Raw genomic sequence first — 25,047 nt, forward strand, 5'->3', positions numbered from 1 at the left:
ATGATCCATCTGACCAATCAGAGCAGAGTAGACAAATCACAACAGATCTGACTAATCAGAGCAGAGTAGACCAATCACAACAGATCTGACCAATCAGAGCAGAGTAGACCAATCACAACAGATCTGACCAATCAGAACAGAGTAGACAAATCACAACAGTATGATCCATCTGACCAATCAGAGCAGAGTAGACAAATCACAACAGATCTGACTAATCAGAGCAGAGTAGACCAATCACAACAGATCTGACCAATCAGAGCAGAGTAGACCAATCACAACAGATCTGACCAATCAGAACAGTGTAGACCAATCACAACAGATCTGACCAATCAGAGCAGAGTAGAACAATCACAACAGATCTGACCAATCAGAGCAGAGTAGACCAATCTCAACAGACTGAGCCATCTGACCAATCAGAGCAGAGTAGACCAATCACAACAGATCTGACCAATCAGAGCAGAGTAGACCAATCACAACAGATCTGACCAATCAGAGCAGAGTAGACCAATCACAACAGTATGATCCATCTGACCAATCAGAGCAGAGTAGACAAATCACAACAGATCTGACTAATCAGAGCAGAGTAGACCAATCACAACAGATCTGACCAATCAGAGCAGAGTAGACCAATCACAACAGATCTGATCAATCAGTGAAGAGTAGACCAATCACAAAAGACTGTGCAACAAATCTGACCAATCAGAGCTGAGTATGCTCTTGGGATGGAGGGGTTTAGTGAGACTAAATCCTTTATCAGGCCAATTCAGACACTGAAAAAAGAGATTATGCTGCAATTTATATAATGAAAAATCTAAGTATTTTTTTTTTACCTTTGATGCATGTAAACCTATTGTAGCAGACCTCCAAAACCAATTAGAAACCTTTAAAATAGCATAATAGGAGCACTTAAAAATCTTTTATGCAACTCCTTTTTCTGGTCATTTCCAGAAGAATTGTGCTTTCTAGTTGTTTCTTCATTGAGTTGGCCATCACTTTATGTTTTTGACCTGCAGTCATAAACAGAGGCTACAGCGGAGCCTGGATTGGAAAAGCTTTTAAAGTGGACAATATGGTTAAAGAATTAAAGCTACAGTGAACATGAACCAGGGAAGAAAAAAGTCTGCACTGCACCAGCAAAGTGTGCACTTTAACACATACAAATGGCTGGAGTTTAGTGAACAGCTGGCTGTTTACCTACATCTTTCAATATGAGAAAAACTCTAGTCAAATGAATTTTCAGTTCACACCTCCTACTCTCAATCCTATCTGATCCGGTTCTTTTCTTCCTCAAACCCTGAGCTCTGTGCAGAGGTGATGTGTATTTTTAAATTTGAACTATAAGAGACTAGAACTAAAAGTCAGCCAATTGTAGGTTAAATTTCCTGAAAATTTTAAAAACTGTGCAACTATTGAAATATCTGAGCATCTCGATCAGCCAATGTCAGCTCAACCGATGGCATAAGTCTGTTTGACCAACCAGTGAAGTTTCGTTGAAGTCACCATGAAATCAAAATGGACAATCCTTGTTTGTTTTTATGGAAATTGCAGTATAAGTGACCTTTTTTGTGTCCTCATAATCTTTAATTAAAATAACTTCCCCTCCCTTTTGCAGAGACTTCTCTCAACCTGTCACTCACATGAGACCAACCAATAGCAAACCACAACCAAGCAAACAATTCCCAAAGGACCAAATCAAGCTCCGCCCATCATTTTATCTCATTTTAGAAGAGGTTTCACAAGGATATACGTCACAATAAGGACTAGTTGTCACATCTAGTTGTACATATTTTTGCATGTTTTCAGGAAATTTGGCTGATTTGGATCTAGAAAGGAATCAAGGTTTGCAACTTCAGCAGTTACCGGGCAGAACTAATTCGGGTTTCATACAGCTGGAATAGAAAGCTGCCAAACTGGCTGAGTGTTTTCTTGCAGAGACTGTCTCGTTTCTCTTGTTCTCGCATATATATAAGAGGTGAATCTTCAAATGTGCCCGACAGTTCCTTAAATAACTTCAGACAGTCGGGGTGGAAGTGAAACCCTTCGTGTGAGATAATAACTGCTCCTTTCAGCATCTCAGTCAAGCTGCTTCTGTTTGCAACTCAAACTCATTTCAATAAAAGCTCACCACAAAGACACCCGATTCAGAAGTCTCTCTGCATAGAAAAGAACCGATATATGCAACCTATATTTAGACCTAGAATCGCACCGTTTATTTTGCGCACAATTTTAGCATCTCATTCAGTAAAGGAATCATGCCAATCACGTTATGCTGCAAACATGGGCACCTAATTAAAGGGATAGTTCACTTTGAAATAATTTTTTGGTATGTTTTAGCTTACCTCAAGGGCATCCAAGATGGATAGGTGTTTTTGTTTCCACAGTATTTTCACTTTTGATATTTTTAGGTCAAACCGTTCTTGTCTGTCACTCATATAATGGAGGTCTATGGTCACCACCTCAAAGAGCATGCACAGAGAAGTCCAAATTAAACATGATTTAATGACTCGTAAATGTACACATTGATGGCCCAAGACATGAAACAAGCGGTTTGTGTGAGAAAACGAACAGTATTTATATAATTTTTACCTCTTGTAACCACTGCTTCGGTCTGCGCAAGCATCGGAAAGCGCCGGAAGTGATCTCTTGCGCGGTTGCGAAAAGCAAAATCAACGTTGTCTGTTGATATATCGAAAAAATCGTATTCCATTGCGATCTCCTGTATATATCTAAATATGTTTAGATCTTCACAGTGAAGGGTAACACTTCTGAAATCTCAATGAGTGTAAACAATGAGTGACGTACATGCTCGAGAGATCACTTCCGGGGCTTTCCGGCGCTTGCGCAGACAGAAGCGCTCTCGCCCTCGGAGTACTTGGACGTGACTGTGGTTACAAGAGGTAAAAACTATGTAAATCCTGTTTGTTTTCTCACACATACCGCTCGTTTCGTGTCTCAGGCCATTAATGTGTACTTACATTTACGAGTCATTAAATCATGTTTAATTTGTACTTCTCTGTGCATGCTCTTTGAGGTGGTGACCATAGACCTGCATTATATGACAGAGACAAGAACGGTTTGACCTAGAAACACCTAGAGAAATAAATGCTGTAAAAAAATATGATACCTATTGCATTAACTATTCTTAATATGCTCGAAAAAAAATCTCTCAATTTAGCAATACAGTATATATACATACATAAACACACACACATAGGTAAAAACTTTAGGGGTCAGTGATACTTAATACTTAGATCGGCAATAATAAGAAATGTTAAAATGATTTCTGAAGGATCGTGTGAAGACACTTGAAGACTAGAGTAATGATGCTGAAAGTTCAGCTTTACCATCATAGTCAGGAATAAATTACATTTGAATATTTTACAATGGAAAACCATTATTTTAAATAGTAATAACATTTTACAATATTAACGTTTTTTTATACGTCTTAAAAATGGTTTCTGCTAAAAATTGCATATTGAATGTAACATTCCACTCATTTTCCATCAACCAGTTATCAGTGTTCAGATACAGGTTTGTAAATGGAATGAGGAAAAGGGAAGAACGAAGAGGAAAAGATCAGCGGTACAGATGTTCAGATCCGAGACCCACATTTCCAAGCAAAGCAAAACGAGACAAACAGGAAATGATGACAAGGCCACGCCGACCTGTGGCCGCAACTCACCCAGCAGGGGTCGATACACACGTACTGAGAGTGACTCAAGACCTCAAAGACTTTGAAACGGCCGTTTGTCAAGCAGCTCATTATTTAAACTACAGTCAAAGCTAAATGAGTAGTCGGATACACTGCAACCTAATGACCGCATTGAAGCTATAAGGGGACAATGTATATGCCTATCGCTAATAATAGATAATATTTAATCAGATATAAATGATCTCTTATTTTTTGCAATAATAGATGACACTTTAGATTTAACATTTAACAGATACATGTAAAACAGATTTTTTACATTACAATGTTGTGCTTGTAAAGGTGGTTTAAGATACTGTAGATCAACTTGTTCTTCCTGACTGTCATTATCGGACTCGGGCTCAAAACTGACACCATATTTTAGTTATAGGGTTTATAGCGCCTCAGGAAGCTTGCAAAGATGATACTTGCAGGTTATGGTCAGGAATGCTACATTTCCGACCATCGACAGTAAAAGAAATGGACACAGCGACCCTGATTTCAACGGAAAAGACTGAAGCCCGATTATTGCACTTCCTGTCTGATGTTTGAGCAACTGCGCAGGCTCAAACTGAGCGTACCGACAGTCTGACAGTTGAAAATCTTCTAGTAGCTGTGCACGGACAAATCTGAATCACCTAATTCCTCAAAAACGTTGTTGAAATATTTTGTCCCATTACTTTTATGGCTTCTCTCTTGACTTTATGCCTTCATGTCCCCCCGATTGCATCATAGACAGTGAAAGATTGTCCGTGAGCTTCTCCTCCAGACTATACGGTAATGTCTCTATTGTGCGACAGAAAGTCCCGTGGTTATGACGCAATCTTTAGCCTATTTTTACAAAAAAAAAAAAAACGGCTTCTACGGGGCCGTAACCTAAGAGACAAAGTAATGGAGCATTTTATACATTGTTGTGTTTCTTTATAAATAAATAATGGGCAAATGGAGTCTTTAAACGCCTCAGATGTAAAGTTATTTGCTGTCAAAGTGACTCCAAAATGAATGGGAGTCAATGGGATGCTATGTTCTACAATGGCGGCTCCCGCAAGGCTTCAACTTCCGGCTGATGGATTACCCACTTGTTTCCGACAAGCTCTAAGCGGTAGACCAATCACAACAGACTGGGGCTGGCTGACCAATCAGAGCACAATGCATTTGTCGGAAGGCGGGCTTTAAAGCTACACTGTGTGATTTTTACCCCCATCTAGCGGTGAAAAGGTATATGACCATCCACACTGTAAAAAAATATTGTTGGTTTAACTTTAAAAAGTAAGTAACCTGGTTGCCTTAAAATTTTAAGTTGATTGAACTGGAAAAAGTGAGTTAATACAATGAAGGAGATTAATTTAATCATCAGAAACTCAAAATAATAAGTTATCTCAACTAAATAACTTATTGAAGTTGATTTGACAAAAGAAAATATGTTGTGATAACAAATCTTGAAAATATTGTTTTACAGTGCAGTGAATATTAATTTCTGTTCCTCTCAATTCCGATTTCGTTTTAACTCCTACGGTGGCCAATGTAGTCCAAGATAAACATGGCTTCCAGTTCGACCTCGTCCATGAGTGTTAACTCAAACGTAAACGCGAAAGGCGAAGCTTGAATTAACGGGTATGTCCCTCTTTGGCTAATGTACTTTCAAGATGGAGGGGCAACATGGCGACCGACATTAGAACCTCTTACCCGTATGTATTTTCAATGGCATATTATACACTCACGAGAATACTTTATTACTTGAACGAAGTAAATATACATTAATGAGCACATATATTTTTGAAAGAACTAAGTGTTTTTAGCTAAGAATAAACTAAAAGAGTTAAACAGTGTAGCTTTAAAGAAATCGAAACTAAAACAGAGGGTTTAGTCAAAGGGTGAAAACAGGTGCCGCAACAATGCAAATTATAAGAAAAAGAACACGTTTTTTTTAACATTAAATGTAAACTTATTCTAGTAGTAGACCCCATAAACAAAATTATAAACTTGTAAAAGGGGCCTTTAAAAACATTTAGCTACAAAACAAGACATAAAATGCAAAGCAGAGGCCAGTTCATTTTTTAGTAAATTTCTCTTTTTTAGACCAGTTCATTTACACAAATCATCCAAACAAAAGTGAAAAGGGACTTTCCAATACTATATAAGAGAGAAAATATATACTTAGGAGGGTGTATGATTATTGCTTCAGTACTCTCCGTTGTAGAGCTATATATGCAATATGATGCGTCATAAAAACAGCGTTTAGTGAAGCTACATTGCTAACTTTGGTCGAAAAAAGCAGCTCATTTTGAAACCAGCTACTGAAAAATATGGAGGAGTCAGTTTGTAGTGTTAGTCTCCGACGCTAGATCTCAAGAACTCCAACCACGGCCAGGGAAAGCAGCTCTAACAGTGTCTGCCAACACCACTGCCTTTTAATCTGGCAGACCTTCAAAACCCAGAACACATTCCAAGTCATTTCGAGAGGGAGTTTATGGCCCATTATCATGTTCCTTTTCCCTCCTGCAAGACGCAGAGCAATCAGGCAGTTAAACTTTGACCCTTGGACATGGAATGCATGAATGAAGGTGAGGGAGCAGCATATAAAGCTCTGGCGAGAGTCCGTCAAGTCTCAATGATTTCCCTTTTAGTTTAGACATGTCTGAGCATGAGATGCTTTTTACACAATGAGGTAGTGACAGATTAGACTGATTAGTTTTGTTTTTAGAGTGAGGGTTTGCTTTGGAAGATTATGGCTGAAATTAAAATCATAATGACTTGCATCGACCTGCTAGCGCTTTGGTCTTTTCGAGCTATTTCAGGCTACTTTTTGATCATAACAGACGTATTTGCATGCATACTCGTGCAAACATGGCCCTTGTGATGTTAGAAATGGCTAAATAAGATCAATTAGTCTCGGTTGCTTTTCTGCTATCTGAAAGATGCCAGAAAAAAAGGAGTCGGAGGGGTGTGAAGGATGAGAGATTGTGGGAAAGAAGATGATGAATGTTAAGGATCAAAGTTCAACTCAGATACTATTTCTATAACTGAAAACAAAAGGCAGACACGCTGAGAATCCGCCCATTAACACTGAACAAGAGCTAATGCCATGCTAGCTATAGCACAATATCAGTCTTAATATTCAGTCATATACGTTCAATATTGATATCATATGAATACATACAGAAGATACTATGTAAAGGATAATGTACAGTCAGTTGGTCTATATCGCAAAATATACTCCAAAAGCATTTGTTTTGCCACTGTATTGCACAACTACTCACCAAATAAATAAACAAATGGACATAAATATTAAAATACCAATACATAAATTTTGATTTGAGATTATATGTGAGAAAAAACTCTGTGGAGTGACATGAGAGACATCAAATGACATGCTAGAGACAATGGTTAATTATTACAAAATAGGGCTGTTAAACGATTAATCGTGATTAATCGCATCCAAAATAAAAGTTTGTGTTTACATAATATATGTGGGTGCACTGTGTATAATTATTTTACATATATAAATACACACACATGCTTGTATATATTTAAGAAATATGTTCATGTATATAGCTTTATATATATAATTATATGATATGTAAATATAAATATTTTATATAAAAATTATATATTTTTTCTTAAATATACGTGCATGTGTGTGTATTTAAATATATACACACAAAATAATTATATACAGTGCACCCACATATATTATGTAAACACAAACTTGGATGCATTTTGGATGTGATTAATCGCGATTAATCGTTTGACAGCCCTATTACAAAAATATCTGACCGGCCAATGTGGCGACTGACCAATCAGAATCAGGTATTCAAGAAAGACAGCCGTATAATAAAACATTATACTCAAATCATTACTTTCTAAAGTAATGCTTAGTGCCTACATTTGGCCAAAGTAAGAAAGTAGTCACTTCCTGGATTATTATCGTTAACTAAAACTAAAAGCTTTTTTGTTAATTGGAATAAAGCTGAAATACAATAAAATGTAAATGTTAGATGAAACATTTAATGACTTTTACACTAAATGTTTTCTGACTGAATTACCAACTAAAACTAAAAATTTAATTAAAATAAATGAAACCTAAAATCAAGAACTAAAACATGGCAAGAGCACATAACAAAATTACTAAAAAATGTAATTGGTATTAGGTGTTGTATTTGTGTATTGGAAGCTGAAAATGTAAAAATAAATAAATAAATAAAATAATAAAATGAAATAATGAAATACAAATAATAGTAACATGACACTGGAATGCTAGATGATCTGTGCAGTGTTTCATGGTTGTGATAAAGTCATAGAAGGAGAAAATATTCACCATAAGAAGGTCGTCACTCAGTACTTCTGTCTTCTCTGCTCTGTGGACAAAAAAAAGGAAAAAAGTTTGTTTATAAGAACAGACTACTTAACGAGCAATGCTTTTTTTTAAAGTTCTTCGACTTGACTGTGAAAGCAGGTTAGGCCAGTATCACTATGAAAAGATGCCAAAACAAAAAACAAAACAAGAATAAGTCTTGAGGCCTTCACTCCAAATGTAAAAATACAAATTATTCACAACACCCATTGCAGTTCAATATTCTAAATGGAAAATCATTTATTTTTTCAACTGTGTCAACAAAAGGTTGATTTGGCACATTTCACTAGAAAAAAAAAATCCACTTCCTGCTTTCTGCATTCCACATTGTTTGTTATGGCAACAGCAGTAAAGGGGGCGGGGCTTATGATTTTTTATACACACACTTGTCAGGAGAAGAGGGCGGGGCTTCATAAATAATGAGTAGGGACTCCCTTTGACCAGAGACCATAAAACTATTACACATTATGCCACGTTTGACATTGTACAATCTGAACGTTCATATGGCATGATCAGTGATAGTTTCAGGCAGCATTTCCATTTATTTCTATAAAAGTTAAGTGTAACAGTTATTTGTGTTATTTTCTAATTATTTTGAGATCTAAACATCATTCTAAATTTAAAGGAATAGCAGAGATCACAATTATAATCGTAACTACAGAGAAACTATATCATTGGAATCCCTTTCAGAACGATTGTCTCCAGCGGTAAAAAACGCTGGAACGGTAAAAACACTGACAGCCAATCAGAATCCGTCCTCGCGCATTTAAAGCAGCAGACAACAAAACCACAGTACGTGCTAAACAGAGCGATAGTGTCTGCTGATGTGGACGCTAAGTTATAGTTAGCATTATATATCGTTGGGTGAAAAGGCCTTTAATCTTTCCAGTAAAAATACCTAAACATAAAATAAAAAAATAAAAAAACTTACTTGAAAAATAACTTGTTCAATTGCTTTTTTTTTTTTTGCTCAAACAACATTTTTGGAGGTTTATGCTTCAAAATAGAAATATAATGTCTTATTCAAGATATTAAAAAAGTCCTAATATTAATTATTATTTTATTTTTTGCCTTTTGGCTTATCACAAGTTAATTTAAATAATAATAATACATTTTTTTTATTATTATCAGTTTATTTGAGTATCACTGAGATAATAGTTTTTGTTAATATTTTTGAATCATATTTTCCATTTTAACTTAAAGTTTAAGTAATTTAATTTTGTTGTGTGTTTTTGTCATTTTTATATATATATATATATATATATATATATATATATATATATATATATATATATATATATAGTATTAATTTTTATTTCAGTTTAGTTTTTAGTACAAGTTAAACTAAATGAAAATGGGGAATAGCTGAATATTTTACTTAATGTTTAATGTTTTAGTTTCAGTTATAAAAAGAAACCCTTTCTTGAATAATAATATTAATATGAATAATTGTCTGTAAATCGGGTATATATATGGCTAGCCTTCAAAAATGCAGAGCCAGCAGTGAAGATCAGTCAGAACTAGAGTAAAAAAAAAAACAATCATTCATCTTTTTTATAGCATAGAATATGCAACACCACACAAGTTCCAGCGCAACTGTTATTTATGTCTACAACTTTCATGTGATGGCACCAACTGACACAAAAAAGATCCATCAGGGTATAAGGACCTTTCTCAAGGGCAACATGCTGATTTTTTTGGTTCAATAGATCAATATTAAATGTCACAGACATAATTGAATTTCTAAAAGAGAGCAACCCACATTCAGCACAGAAAACTTAGATAAAAGCCACAAAAAATGGTCATGTAACAAAAGAAAATATCCCTAAGATCCCAGTACACAGGCTGAGAATGACCTCACATTATGCGGGAGAGAATTTTTAGATTTCCATCAATACTGAATTAGCATTGATCCGGTGTTGTGTTCAGGCGATGCATATCGGGTTGGGTATAAACCTCCAGAAATACCACGGCTAACATTTCACACACATTCAAAGTTCACAATACAGCAGAACGGGACGGACATTTTTAGACACTATTATAAAGATCTATGAAAATCTAGTTTAGCCCATCAAAATTCCCTTTTAAGGAACAGGACTGATCTTGTAAGTCTGTAAATATATCTCTAAGTAATTGATTCGTACAAGGCGAACTGAATCATAATATGTAATGTATTCTGTGATCATATTGAAGTAGAAATAGCATCTGATCAACTGCACTGGAGCTGAAATCTTACATTATCCCTAACAGACCGTTGCAGCTTTTGACCCAACAAAACAAGAGGTTTAATAAGCAATACGCTTAATTGAAAAGATTAAAGTCTCTGTTAGTTGGTATTTGGTCACCCAACAAAACTAAAAAACGCTTGCCCTAGAGACACTCCCAGCTAGCTAAATATATTCTCAGGGCTCATATACACGACATCGTTTACAACTAAAACATGAGAATTTTTAATGTGTTCTGGCCGCTCATTTACACAACGACGGCATTTTAGGGGCCTGAAAACTGGTTTCAAAGTGCAAGTTTTTAAAATGATACCGTGAAAACGGTGACGTCACGCGCATGCGTATTACATGTTCAGTCTAGTGATTTTTTTACATCACCAACTACTCGCCTGGGATGAGCAATACAGCGTTTTTACGTGAGAAAAACCCTAAGGAAAAACGTTTCCATTTTTAGTACATCGTTGTTTTGTAAAAGTACCCCTAAGAATGGTTTGTGTTCCCGATAAGTTATGAAAACAATATTTTTTGAATGGGAATGTTACTTTTGAAAGTTCTCTGAACATTCTGAAACAAAATCGTTAGATAGACGTAAAAATAAAAGGCTTCGGTTTGTTTTTTTTCCATGAACATGGTGTAAATGTTGTTTTTTTTCTAACGTTTTGAGAGCATTATTGAAGAGCAGAACACTTTGAACGACTGTTCAATGACATATAATAAAGCTTTAGAGAGAGTGACTCTTGCCATGATTTTCATTCGACCAGCTCGTTGAACATCTGTTTTTGGTTTCAGGAAAAGAAGGAAATTCAATGTTCATCAGCATGTTTAAAAAGCACACGTATTCTGTATCTAAATGGACAGTTTTGATAAGTAGAGCCTTGCTTTCTGCACCAACATCTTAAAGCATTTAAACAATTATACAGTACATTCAGAAATACCAAATTAGTAAGAAATTACCGAGTTTTAGAAATTAGAAACGGATTGTCATCAGATTATGTTTTGGATGCAGTTTTTTAAGCCATTTCTGATTTGCATCTGAAACAAAATCTAGATTTTTGCAAGTTTTGTTACGCACCACAGTTTAAAACTTGTGAGACTCAAGTCTCAATAAAAACGCAGGAAATCTCCTACTATAACAATGACTAAAAGTTAAAATAAATATCAAAAACTAACTTTATATATCACAGAAAACAGAGCAATTCCAATGCATTTCAATCATTGTAAAATCTCTGACAGTGTATCCTTTGCAGCAGAGGCCAAACTAACTGGAGCCGTAACCTAACCGACTGTATCGAAACGTGGCGTCTCTCTGGCCTGGAAAGCCGCCATGAAAGCTGGCCCGACAATTATACCTCCGACTCTGGATTACCCCGGATCTGCATTCTGCATCAAACGCTCTGATAGATTGTGACAAGCGAGTGATGAATCTACCAGCTTCCTGGGATGTTTAACTATGAGATGAAGAGTGAATCTAAAACAATGTCTTGGCAAAAACAATATGCAAATGTCAATGTTTATGCAAAAAAGCTCAATGTGAACATTATGAAAAGCCTCTAAGATATGTTGACCTAACATAACCCTTTCACCCCCTGTACAAGTAAATATGCAAGGGCATGCAACTTCGGTCATTCTCTGACAGGCACTTGAAAAAATCTCAGCTGGGAAACCAAGACAACTCAAAGTTCCTCTTAGAGTTTCTGAGTGAGTTTTTTTCTCGTGATCTACAGAGATCAACAGAACGCTTCTGTGTGCAGTAAAAGGGCAAACAACAGTAAGTAACCATGTAGCAGAAACCCTTAGGAACCAGGTCAAAATGCTCTGGCAACTACTTTCAACAGAAAACTGCAAACCTCAATTTGCTATTTATTATTGCTAGGGATGCACAACAACTATAAAACATTGGTTATCAATAGCTGCTTTTCCACCATCAGGCTGAACGAACAGTTCCAGTTATGTTTCCACTTGAGCTTGGTGCAGGGTTATCAACTGTATATAATAAAATATAATATTTAACTATATTTAATTTGATTAAGAGCACTCATTTACAACTACTTTTTGATATTAGATAAAAAATGCAAATGTTAATGTAAAGTCGGCATGAAATGGAAGTTCCCTATTGTGAAGTTTATCAAACTGCTTCTCAAACAAGAACAAATGTAGGACGGGACTTGATTTTGTCCATGGGGAATTGATTGGATGTTTGTTGGTTGATCTAGTGTGAGTGACAGGTCGACCCCACCCTCTCGCCAGTAAACACATCATCAGAGGAGAGATGGATGGAGGGAAGTTATTTTGACAAAAGGTTACGACGAGGGCACTTGAATTAAATAAATAATAATTATGGCATGCACAGATAAAACATTTATACTGCTACAGTCCATAAATAAACAACTGTCAAGTTTGATTTAATGGTGACTTTAAGAGTGAATGCCTTTAATTATGGTCCCAACCTTTCCCACAGGAACCATCTCATCTTAACTTTCTTATTATCTACTCATTTTAAATCCATATTTTATACTGTACATTATGTTGTGATGCCTTAATTCATTATTTTAAAATTGACAAAGGAATAAAGTAAGCAACAAATAGCCAAGTATTTTTATATTGTTCATAGAATGAAAATAAGTACTGTTAGTTTTTCAATATAATGGTGCATCCCAAATTGCTGAATGAGCAAAATCACAGAACTAATTTATATATTAGCCTAATAAAATGTCCCTTAATAACTGCTACAGAGAGGTATACATAATTATCCAACCGCCGATATGAAGATTATTTATTTATATTTACACAGTTCATATATTTGCGTGTATTATTTCAGTCAAATAGTTGATGATCCCAATAGAGAAATGCCCGTAAAATAAAGAAGCCCAAAATGTCTCAATCTCACTTCTGCAATGAACTGTACATGGGAGACAACAATCCAAACTTCTACACTGTCAAACTGTTTAATCGATGGAAAGTAAAATGTATTACCAAACAGCATGTGTAGTTTATAACTTTGACCACATCAGACCTTCCATTTGCTCTGTGCACGCGTCGCGAATACATGACACTCCCAACTTAAGTGTGTATTTTTACACGAATCAGAGTAGAAATATTCACAATAATCCGTGTATAACACACTAACCTCCCAACAGTCTGGTTGGCGAGCTGTTTCATGCGGTTGAACTGCTTCTTCATCTTGATTCTTCTTTATCCACCAACATATACAACTTTGAGGAGTCGTTGTTTTATCAAACTGACGCCCGCAAGCGCGACGCTCCCATTGCGCGCGCTCAACTGGATCCGAAATTGAAAATTTGTGTCATTTACTGCTCGTATTCATTTATACACCGTGCGTCAAGCGTGTTGCTTTCGTTTCTCATCCTCTCAATTTCTGGTTTAGTCAGTGGACTGCAGTAACACTGAGGAAATAGGAAGAGCAGTTCACTTCCCTATTGTGGAGCACAGTGACACATGACACCTTGACTGAAGAGGTCTGATTAAACTGGATGGTTAAAACTCTGGTTCATATAACCAAATGATAATCGAGATTAATGATAACTTGAGTTTGTTTATTGCACAAAAAGTGTAATTGTAAAATGCAAATAAAATTCACCCCTTTAAGGACATGGATTGTAATAAAGTCACATTATTTATTTTCCTCTGCAATAGCGCCATCCTCAGTCCAAAGCGGAATAGCTGATAAAGCTAATAAATTTCACATTTGCAGTTGTTTTCATAAATCTACGTAGCACATGGTCAAATTAAATTTTAAGTTAAACGTACTAAAAACCCAATATTAAATATTTAAAAGTTGATCCATTGTTTTAAATAATATCATATAGGCTAGCCTACCAATGGTGCAGATTGAGCATAAAATATAGGACTGGTTTAGAAAAAGTTTGTATGTGGAAATAAACAGGGATCTCATATACATGCATAATAAGTAATTACTAACCGACCACTTACCGCCAAAAAAGTATGTTCTATGGTATGAATGTCAAATGTGTGTACTAGGATCCTACACTTGCCATGTTGTCATTATCATGTGACCCACCAGCCTCAGTTGCGTTGCTTCACTGCCATTCACAAATCCTCTCCTGTGGCCTCAGGGATAGTAAAGTGTCTATCAGATGCACACTTCAGTATCTCACCGGAAGAAAAAGTTCATCCGGGTACTTTTTTCACTCTTTCAGTGTGAATTCAGGCATATTTCTTTTGTCACATACTGTTTTTAGCCTACTTACAAGGGAAGTATGTGATTTTGGATGCAGCCCGTAATGCCGCTTTGACTGTTGGGTAGAAGTCTTCTCCGGGCTTGGGCTCGGCAAAAGTGTGCATCGAGGGTGTCCGCAAAGCTTATGAGCACCCTTCTGAAACCTTAAAATGACAAATGAGACACGGTAGGGGTGCAAAACTCAGGGTGCGTCTCAATCAGCTGACTACTTCAGTAGGTAATAAGGGAGTCTGACATTTTAAGGGCGGTCAGAAAAAAACAGGGAGCAATGGTTGCATCCAAAATCGCATACTTCCCTACTTATATAGTAGGCAAAAAACAGTATGTGACAAAAGAAGTACGTCTGAAATCACTGTACTCATAAAAGAGTAATGACCTACTACTTCTGGTGAGTTTCTGAAGTGTGCATACGATGGACACTTTACTATCCCATGAGGCCACAGGAGAGAATTTATGAGTGAAGTGACACAACTGACGCTGGTAGATCACATGAAAATGACAACATGGCGAATGTAGTAAATCCAGATTACATTCATACTAGACAGAATAGGCTATAGGACATAATTTTCATACGATTTCGGACGCAGCCGAGAACTTCTTGTTCACGCATATACAATGGCCATTGTAAGTCCACAAGACCGTAAGTGCATGAAGTATGCCATCTGGGCCAGAATCAAACACTACGACTGCGTCTGAAATCGCATACGTATGCCCACTTCAGAATCTCACCAGACATGTGAATTCAGACATACTTATTTTGTCACATAATGACACAAATGTTTCAGTGCACTGGAATTAGTTGATTTATTAAACTTATTAGACTTTTGTGTTGCTGAGTGGCTTTAGCCTTTTCATGGGGTTTTCGTGTTTTATATATATATAATATGATCTATTACTTTATGTTTTTACACTTTGTAACTTTGGATTTATTTACCTAAAATAGTAGCAGTTACAAATGAAGAGTTCAGATGCAAAAGCCTCTAAATGCCATTTGAAATTTTCTTCTTTAATGATGATTTTTATCAAACTTGTATATTTAAGTTCAGTAATTTCACTTAAATAACAATTAATAGGTAATTATCATTGCCATTTAAGTGAAATTACTGAACTTATATATACAAGTTTGATAAAAATCGTCATTAAAGAAGAAAATTTCAAATGGCATTTAGAGGCTTTTGCATCTGAACTCTTCAAATGTAAATGTGATCACATAGTTGAAGTATGACTTTTAGTATCCACTATTTGGTTAACCTTTAACCTTTTCATTTGTATTTTTGGTGGGAAAATAAATGTCCATTATTAAGTCACTGTTTCAGGTAATTTTCTAAACATGAGCTAGTTTCCCTTGTAATCCATGTAACCAGGACATGCTGCAGCACAGGTTAAACTTTCTGGCGTCTAAATAGTTCCAGGCACGTCTAAATTAGCTGAGTACAGATGTTACATTTTAATCTCCTTCACTATTATTTTCTTTACCTCTGGTCAGCATTTTACATTTATTATTAGTCTTTTCAATCATCAATTGCCCTCAAAGGTCATTGAGCAATTGAATGCTAGCTTTCTGACACTCACATTTAAATGATGAGTAGACAGCCTCTAAGATATTAGGACACAACTATCAGAGAGTCATAAGTGCCTCGGAAAGAACGACTGAACACTAAATGGAACTTCACAACTTGGAGAAAGCTCTGATGGATAAGGTGGGACAACACACCGCGAGAGAACAGAACCTGTTTGAGCGGGTCTTTCAGCCGTGTGTAGCTGAGCTGGTGGGGACCACCTTCTTTGTGTTCATCGGATGTGTGTCTGTGATTGAAAACGTGGAGGATGCCGGCAGACTCCAGCCTGCGCTGGCTCATGGTCTCGCAGTGGCTGTACTGATTGCATGTATGGCAGAGATCAGGTGAGAAGAAATGTATTTTTGTACTCATGGGTAGGATTTACATTCAAACAAAGCTAATCATTATGTTATGAACATTTCATCCATTCTCTTCATGTAGAACATTCCAAATATATTTTACTGTTACCAATAAAACACATATAAATTATTAAAAATACGTAATTTACAAATTATATATTTATAATAAATGTATATATAAAATATAAATGTCATATTTGTATATATATGAAGAGATCAGATGCAAAAGCCTCTAAATGCCATTTGAAATTTTCTTCTTTAATGATGATTTTTATCAAACTTGTATATTTAAGTTCAGTAATTTCACTTAAATAACAATTAATAGGTAATTATCATTGCCATTTAAGTGAAATCACTGAACTTAAATATACAAGCTTGATAAAAATGATCATTCTAGAAGAAAATTTCAAATGGCACTTAGAGGCTTTTGCATCTGAACTCTTCATATATATATATATATAAATTATATTTTATATCCAATTGTGTGTGGGTGTGTGTATATATATATATAGGCTATATGCGTGTGTATACATTTGTCTTATATTAAATTGATATTATATATTATATATATATATATATATATATATATATATATATATATATATACATATACGTACGTACACACACACACACACACAATTGCATATATAATTTGTATATGTGTATACTGTATATATATATGTATGTGTGTGTGTGTGTGTGTGTGTGTGTGTGTGTGTGTGTGTGTGTGTGTGTGTGTGTGTGTGTGTGTGTGTGTGTGTGTGTGTGTGTGTGTGTGTGTGTGTTTTCTTATATCCACCGACCCAGTGCAGTACCGCAGGAACCCCCTTTGAAAACCCTGCAGATTTGGGTTGATGTGGCTTGATTGATGTAGTCCGGTCAGTTTGCTTCAGGGGGTTTCTGCCAGTAAAAATTTCCTGGGAGTTGCTTTGGATAAAAAGCATCTGCTTATTGATGAATAATGCAATGATCTTTTCCCTTAACACAGTGGTTCTCATTTCAATCCGTCATTCACCATAGCTGTCTACCTCTGTGGTGGAATGGAGCTGAAAATGGTGGCACCGTACCTGATCTCTCAGCTTAGCGGAGGTTTACTTGGTGCAGTCATGGCCAAGGTGAGATACATGTGTCATTGAGACATTTTTGCATGCAACATTAAATTCATCAGTCACACCTCAATGGATTTGGATTTATTTAGGGAATGACCTCAAATGAGAAATATGCAAAAGCTCAAGGTGCGGCGTTCACGGTTCTCAAGGCTGATGACCATTTTGTGAAGGCTTTGTTTGGAGAGATTGCCATGACGTGTCTAGTGGCCTTGGTGGTCTTACTGGGTGCAGTTAATGCCAAGAGCAGGAGTCTTTTTGTTCCATTTTTGGTGGGCTGCACAGTCATTATTAACGTGCTTGCAGGGTGAGTTCATTGTTTATGTTATACATCATTTCCTGTGTATGCTCTGGAGATTAACATATTATGTGGGCTTCAGGGGTGATGTTTCTGGTGCGTGTCTGAACCCTGCAAGAGTGCTTGGTCCTGCCGTGCTGAACAATTATTGGACTCACCACTGGATCTACTGGGTGGGACCCATTACTGGAGGCCTTATTGCTGCTGCATTAGTCAGGTGAGATTAATAAGCATTTCCTTAGAAAGAGCTAAAAATACTCATTAACACTAGACATTTCATATTCCATTTTGAGTGAATTAAGGGATTTTATTAAGCCACTTTTATTTCTTTCAGGTTGTTGCTTGGAGACAACAATACCCGCCTAATGATGAAGTAACATTCAGTAGCCTACATCTTTCAAACAGACCTTCAATTTTAACTTTGTTAAAGGGATAATCCACCGTTTTTTCATATTAAACTATGTTATTTCCCTTAACTATAAGACGAGTTGATACATACCTCTCTCGTCTGAGTCGCTTTGGTGCGCGAGACACTTTGATCGCACTTAACTAGCCCAGTTCATTAAGATCCAAGCAGAGAAGCGACCAAACACCTCCATGTTTTTCCTATTTAAATACCCTATACACGAGTAGTGTAACTCGACCAAGAACGGTGACACAAAATAAAACGTTGCACTTTTCTAAGCGTGTAAAGTGGATAATGTATGGCGGAATACCACAGCAAGTGCTTGGCAGCACTTCGACTCGGCGCAGTAATATCATCACTCGTGAAAAGTACTCTCCCCCTCTCACTCTCCGGAGTGACGATATTACTGCGCCGAGTCCATAGATATGCGCCGAGTCGAAGTGCTCCCAAGCACTTGTAGTGGTATTCCGCCCCATTCATTATAATTGTCCACTTTACACGCTAGAAAACTGCAACGTTTTATTTTGTGTCACCATTCTCGGTCCAATTACTCTACTCGTGTAACTGTATTTAAATAGGGAAAACGTGGAAGTGTTTGGTCGCTCCTCTGCTTGGCCCATATTGAATGAACTGAGCTAGTTAAGTGCGATAAAAGTGTCGCGCGCCAGAGCGATTGAGACGATAGAGGTATGTACTCGTCTTAGTTAAGGGAATAACATAGTTTAATATGAAAAAAAAAAAACGGTGGAGTGTCCCTATAATTATCCTCTTTTATGTACACAAGAATGTAACTAATTTTTAATTCACATTTATTTACCAGATATAGGCCTAATAGCAATTTATTAAAACCTGCTAGAAAATAGATATGGAAATGATGCTCAGGTAGGCTATTAATATTGTGAATTTTACATTTTAAATTGGGAATATTTTTAATTGAAAATTTATGTGCAGTGTTAATTCTAACATAAATCAATTTTGATTTAGGCCTACACACTTTATGTTCAAACATGCACATTATTTTTATGCTTTTCCATGTGTTGAAAATAATCAGTAGGGCTACTATAGATAATTAAATAAAACTCTTCAACACAAATGTCTCTCACAGATTTCACATATTTGGAGAGCTCAAAGGGTTATCTACTAAATAAAAACAAGTCCAATACATTTATACAACCTAGCCAAAGTGGTGGTACGTGTTTGAGCCTGTTAACGTGGTGGATTTAACAGAGGTTATACATGAACACATTTTGGGAATCTTTCAAAGCACCATGTCAAAGGTGATGACCCCGCAATTTATGTCTGTTAGTTAGTTAGCTTAGTCATCTAAGTAAATGAGTTGGGCATGTGGACTAACATTCCTACAAAATAAGATGCATAAGTCAGTAAATGCAGTAAATGGAGTATATGCATGTCAGGCCTAATGCAAGACCAGTTTCAAAATATTAAAAATTAATTAATTAAATAAATAAATATATTCAAATATAAATAGATATGTATAATCTATAAGGTCAGCTTACATTTATAACATTTTATTAATAATAATACTACATATTGAATTTCATATTAAAAACTTTAATAAGTGTAAGAAAACGAGTAGCCTATCAGGACGAGTGCGCGCACATTATTTGCGCTCTGCGATCGCCTAGGACCAATTGCAATACAACTTGTAAACATGGTCGAAAAAACTAAATACCGACATATATAGCTAATCTTAATATTATTACCCCGAATTTCTGATTTGGCGGAATATAGCTGGGATTTTATAATCCTCGACAATACACTCTAAAAAATGCTGGGTTGTTTTAACCCAATTTTGGGTCAAATATGGACAAACCCGAAATGTTGGGTTAAAAATGTAATGTAAAAATTTAACCCAACGGCTGGGTTAGTCCATATTTGACCCAAAGTTGGGTTAAAACAACCCAGCATTTTTTAGAGTGTAGAGGCGACTTAATTGTCTGATTGTTACTGCAAGATGTAAGAAAAATCAGGGCCGTAAAGTGCAAAGATATTAAGTTATTCATTGCAGTAGAAAAAAAAAACATCACAGCTTTTTTTCTTTATCAAACAAAACAAGATGGCCTAGCCAAATGTTCATTTACAAACTCAAAACATTCGAATTAGGCCTATAGCATACTTTAACATTTATTCCAGTGTTAGGCTATAATGAGTGTTGAATCCTCATGCCCCAGAAGCGTTTATTTTTTACATTTGAACTATAAAACACAAAACACTGACAGTACAAAATTAAACCAATGGAAATACACAGTAGGCCTACAAACACGGCGACATTTGACACATTTATTGAACATCTGACAGTATATATCAGTGTATTCTTAAACATTTAATTCTGACGCAAAAATCACAATGTCGGCGATACACGCGTTATGAGAGGAATATCAACTGTATCAAGTTCATTCATGGCGACATCTTGTGGCTTTTGGTGGACTGAATTTTCTGCGCTGATCGATTCAATTTAAAATGATCGCGCTTAAATCCGTTTTAGCGTTTGTAATTTTTTTGTGTGACATTATTGAAAATATAGGCCTACTGATAATGTCTGATAATGACGCTGTTGTCTGACATTACCAATCCAGCCTTCTTCAGATCTTTAGGCTACAAATAAATCCAGAAGTTAGTCTACATTGTGGTTATTGCCTTGCAAACGTTTTTTTTTTCCTTTTCTTTCGTTAAAGCGACACTCGTGCGGCAGCGCGGTGACATTTTATTCTTAATAATAAATCCCTCAAATAAAACAGATAGGCTAAACTAGTATTGTTTATGATAACATCAATTAATATAGCCTAATTGAAATAAGGCTGACACGGAGTTTCAGAATAGGTAATGTAAGCTTACGACGAATGAACAAAAGTGTTGACTAGTCGCCAGTGTTTTTTTTTTTTTTTTCACACCCAACGTTTCATGTTTTTGAAAGTTATTAAAAGCGCACGAGGCTTTCGATAAATATATGATCTAATCATGTCAGGCCGACTGCTGTTTAAGCTATTTATCTGTTCACTATTTAGGTCTTTACAAACACGGATGTAACGAAAACCCCAACGTAAAGAGCTTTCCGTTTTTATAACAATATGTGTTAGTTAATTAAATTACTAAAAGGCAAGATAAAAACGGACTACACGGATAACTGTGCGCGAGAAATGTTAAAAATCAATAATGGAAGAGGCTCTAGACACAGCTAAATTACATTTTTATTTTCGAGTTTGAGCTCCGATACACATTGTCCTCTCTGCAAAAAGGCTGAACTAAACCGTTAAACAAGTTTACACCATATAATTGTAATACATATTTATTTTTAATTTCACCACTTAAACCAGGCTGTGAGCTTACTAGCAATTTAGAAATGATTTGTACCAATCAAACAATCTTTCGTTTCTGAGGGGCCTAAAAACAGCATTATAATGAAATATAAAGACACAGAACAGCCACGTCAATTATATTCAACAGAAAAACAACGAAATACGATTCTAAAGTCTGAATTATTGTGTCTTAAATATTTAGGCCTAAATTTGCTTAATTTCTAGCTTATTTCCCTTCTCTCTTTTTTAAATGGTGTGCTTTACTTTTTGGACCTTAAAATATATACAAAACCTAACCAGAAAATAATACCAAGTTCATAAAAGAGGGACTAAACCACGCGTCCCTTAAAAAGGTGCATTAAGTTGAAACGTTAATATGTTAAAAGCATCTATGCCTAAATTCATAATAAAGCTGAAGAAGGCAACCAAAAATGAAATTAACTGGTGTACCTTACATCAAATTTAGGAAATAGAAAAATAAGCTTAAGCATTTTCATAGAAAATGTCAATGGAAATGTAGGCTAAAGATAGACTCTCTCTATATATATTGTTTTTTTGTTTGTTTGTTTGTTTTTTTGCATTATGTACATGATTTCAAGACTTTACATTTATAGACTACAAATGATATAGAAATGTGGGTCGTTTCTAGGTTGATTACAATATTTCATACATACACACATACACTAAAATCACATCATCTGTTTTCTTTGAAGAAACCTTTGTCCGTTGAACTCTCTTTTATGGTTACAGTCAAGGAGTTACTTGTTACGTCAGTAACAACAATTTTCTCCATATTCTTCAGACAAGGCAACCAGGACTGGTCTGTTTCATCTACAAAACTCAGAGACAGTTGCTCTCTGGTTTGATCGGTGGATTCAAATACATTGTTTTTGGGAGGATGCTTCATCTTGGGTTGTTGGTTTATGGCACCACTTGAGCTTTCCTTCTGTCGATGTCCCAAAACACCAAGCCCAGCTTTTAAGATGGTCCCACCATGTGTAAATTTTACATCACTCGACCTGCTTCCCATCTGCTTCTGAACGAGGCTGGATTCTGCTGGGAACTTCTGGGTTAAACGGATGGCATCACAGTTAGAGGTCGCTCCTGATCTCTCGGTTTTTGAAGGCTGATAAGATAGCGATTCGTCTGCCTTTCTTTTAACGCCCTCATTGGATGAACCTCCAGTTGGACGCAACTTTGGCTTTGGTCCTCGCTTTTTTGGTGAGCTGGCAAAACCCAGCGGGCGGTGAAATGGCGTCCCGTGCGTCAGTGGGTCTCTCTCAGGTTCTGGTGAATGCACACGAACACTTTCGCCTCTGTTGACGGTGCTCGGTGGGAAAATAGTTGGCACAACCGTTCGCAATCCCTCACGGGCTCTGGGAGTCACAACCGGTTCTGCTACCGGGAAAGACACTTGTATTCCTCGAGACATCTCTCGTCTGAACTCATAGTTTTTTCCTTTTTCTTTAGCTTTTGCCTATAAAAAATGTCAAACATAATAATGTATGCACAACATTTCAAAAAATTTCAATAACATTAAAAAGTTATAGACTTCATTCAACAGAAAGCCAAGAAAAAAGAAAAAGATATTCAAAGAAAATTTAGGGTGAAACCTTCAAACCTTCACCTTCATTAAAAATGTTTCTGGTTTGGGTCCCCTCTTTTTTGGCCCAAACATCTCCCTTTCACGCTCTCTGAAATAAGAAATCAGAGAAATGCTATTTTAAAACATCCAAATTATTTGATTTGTCTTGTCTACATGAATTGCAGAATTAACGGGGTGAATTACCTTTCTTCAAAAGCAGCGAAAAGACGCTCATCCAAAATATTCTCCTCTGGTTCCCAGGTGCTGTATCTGCACCAATAATTTAATGTTTAATTATTCGCAAATCATAACGTCCAAAACACAATTCAAAGTGCATTTTTAAACACATTTATTACTAATCAGTGCATTTTTTATCACTTCAGTTGATTTTTTTTTTACGGTGCATGCATAATATTTCTTGGTTCATATATAAACGTATATAATATATAAACCCACAAACATATACATATGTTATGCGTGATTTCCCCAATATGAACCATTTTAACCAGCCAATAAAGCTTGAATCTTGACTGTCTCCCATCACTGGCCTTGTCAGCTAACGTTCTCATGAGCCCCGTTACGCAGTCTGTGCTGCAGCCGTGCTAACACTCAGCGAGCTCGGGGAGCCTGAAACCGCTCCCCCCGTTACAACAACCACCGTTAACGTGTCATTACCACTCACTTTTGAGACCAGCCTTTCCATTTGACCAGATACTCCATCCGGCCCTGCGGGTAAAAGCACAGGGAGATTCAAATTAGCAAGCTAACGCTGCTAAGCTAACCCATCGCGTATAAAATGTCACTTCGGCGGGCAGAAGCAAATAACCAGGCGCCTCTATAACAGAGCCGAACCCCCGACGAGCAGGCTGGTATGACACTTACCCTCCTTATGCGCCGTTTAATGATGGATTCGGCGGCGAAGACCCGCTCACCGACGGCTGAGAGCTCCATGTTTACTTCAACCTCGCAGCTATTTTTCTCGCCTCAGCCTGAATAATCCTCGATAGCCCATAATACTCAAACGAAGAGACGTCATCACGTTCTAAACTGTTACCATGGCACTGCAGGACGGCTCTGCTGTGTGAGTGGAGCTGCCGCTCGGGGAGGAGGAGTCTTGTGATCGTGGAGCTCACAAGAATAAAGGACGAGGCGAGCACGGGTAAAATGCCATTTTATGAGTGTTGTTTTGAACGCAAATACGTCGTGTTTATTTCGTATACTAGTCTAGACTAGTCTAGACGAAGCCGCAGTCAGGGCTTTTTGATAAGTCCCACATTTGTCGCATATTTACCCATAATTATTTACCCGAAAGGACGTTTTTAGATAACGTTACCCGGCAGGTTTCTTGTTTGCGATGTCAAAACAAATTGAGTTTTATTTAGGCTATTTTTTATTTATTTAATAGGACCGAAATCTGCACATGCGCAGGCTCATTCTTCATTGCTCATTCTTCATTTTCAACACACACGGATGAAACTCAAAAAGGTTCACCGAATCTGTGCTCCATATTCCCCGCCATGTCATGCCACACCCTGTCAAATAACAGTTTAAAAAACGTTTAAAAACAATTCAAATAACGAAATAAAAAATAGAACAAAAGTAAATGCATAACATCATATGCAGCGTGCTGCGGCGTATCGATATTTTACCCGCGCGCTCCGAAAATATAGCATTTTGTCCATATATTCGGGTTGCTGGCAGCCTGCAGTAGGTAGCCTAATTTTGCTAATATTAGTTGTTAATATTAGTTTGCTAATTTAATATTAAAAACAAACAAAAAACAAACAAACAAACAAAAAAAACTAAGCAATAAACCACAGGGCTCTCACCCTTATTAAACGATTTTAAGATTGTAAAGCTGCTTTTAAAACCAGGCTATAAAGCTTGGTTTCAGTCGAATTTGAAATTTCTTTCTTTCTTTCTTTCTTTCT

General features: G+C 36.4%; 3 protein-coding genes across 8 annotated transcripts in view; 1 reads left to right on the top strand and 2 right to left on the bottom strand.

The window, feature by feature from the left end:
• The window catches only part of arhgap17b (Rho GTPase activating protein 17b), a 67,445-nt gene extending 53,743 nt beyond the window's left edge, over positions 1 to 13,702 (bottom strand). For 4 of the 6 annotated variants that reach the window (XM_039685822.2, XM_039685818.2, XM_039685819.2 and 1 more), the window contains exons 1-2: positions 13,395 to 13,700; positions 8,007 to 8,046 (exon numbers count right to left, since the gene is read on the bottom strand). In XM_039685822.2, coding sequence (XP_039541756.2) covers positions 8,007 to 8,046; positions 13,395 to 13,447 — 93 coding nt within the window. In that variant the 5' untranslated portion in view covers positions 13,448 to 13,700. Of the gene's footprint in view, positions 1 to 8,006; positions 8,047 to 13,394 lie in introns of all 6 variants that reach the window. The other 2 variants (XM_089128309.1, XM_039685817.2) reach the window with 2 other exon arrangements.
• Positions 13,703 to 16,147: 2,445 nt separating this feature from the next.
• Positions 16,148 to 18,324, top strand: aqp8b (aquaporin 8b). Its single transcript, XM_039687657.2, has 5 exons — positions 16,148 to 16,389; positions 17,393 to 17,519; positions 17,603 to 17,817; positions 17,891 to 18,025; positions 18,143 to 18,324. The coding sequence occupies exons 1-5, from the start codon at positions 16,148 to 16,150 to the stop codon at positions 18,183 to 18,185; spliced, it is 762 nt and encodes a 253-aa protein (XP_039543591.2). The 3' UTR covers positions 18,186 to 18,324.
• Positions 18,325 to 22,086: 3,762 nt separating this feature from the next.
• On the bottom strand, positions 22,087 to 24,159 carry cbx8a (chromobox 8a). Its single transcript, XM_039686821.2, has 5 exons — positions 23,999 to 24,159; positions 23,799 to 23,842; positions 23,321 to 23,386; positions 23,159 to 23,225; positions 22,087 to 23,008 (listed from the first exon to the last, which is right to left on the bottom strand). The coding sequence occupies exons 1-5, from the start codon at positions 24,065 to 24,067 to the stop codon at positions 22,226 to 22,228; spliced, it is 1,029 nt and encodes a 342-aa protein (XP_039542755.2). The 5' UTR covers positions 24,068 to 24,159; the 3' UTR covers positions 22,087 to 22,225.
• Between the last annotated feature and the right edge of the window lie 888 nt (positions 24,160 to 25,047).

The sequence above is a fragment of the Pimephales promelas genome, chromosome 3 (assembly GCF_988280905.1).
Source record: "Pimephales promelas chromosome 3, fPimPro1.hap1.1, whole genome shotgun sequence".
Classification (NCBI taxonomy): domain Eukaryota; kingdom Metazoa; phylum Chordata; class Actinopteri; order Cypriniformes; family Leuciscidae; genus Pimephales; species Pimephales promelas.

Excerpts from the sequence above, each read along its gene's own strand:
- cbx8a (XM_039686821.2), bottom strand. The coding sequence starts at position 24,067 with ATGGAGCTCTCAGCCGTCGGTGAGCGGGTCTTCGCCGCCGAATCCATC. Across the intron at positions 23,843-23,998 it reads TTAAACGGCGCATAAGGAGG|GGCCGGATGGAGTATCTGGT; the intron begins GTAAGTGTCATA and ends TTTTACCCGCAG. Across the intron at positions 23,387-23,798 it reads TGGAAAGGCTGGTCTCAAAA|ATACAGCACCTGGGAACCAG; the intron begins GTGAGTGGTAAT and ends TTATTGGTGCAG.
- aqp8b (XM_039687657.2), top strand. The coding sequence starts at position 16,148 with ATGGAACTTCACAACTTGGAGAAAGCTCTGATGGATAAGGTGGGACAA. Across the intron at positions 16,390-17,392 it reads GCATGTATGGCAGAGATCAG|TGGTTCTCATTTCAATCCGT; the intron begins GTGAGAAGAAAT and ends CCCTTAACACAG. Across the intron at positions 18,026-18,142 it reads ATTGCTGCTGCATTAGTCAG|GTTGTTGCTTGGAGACAACA; the intron begins GTGAGATTAATA and ends TATTTCTTTCAG.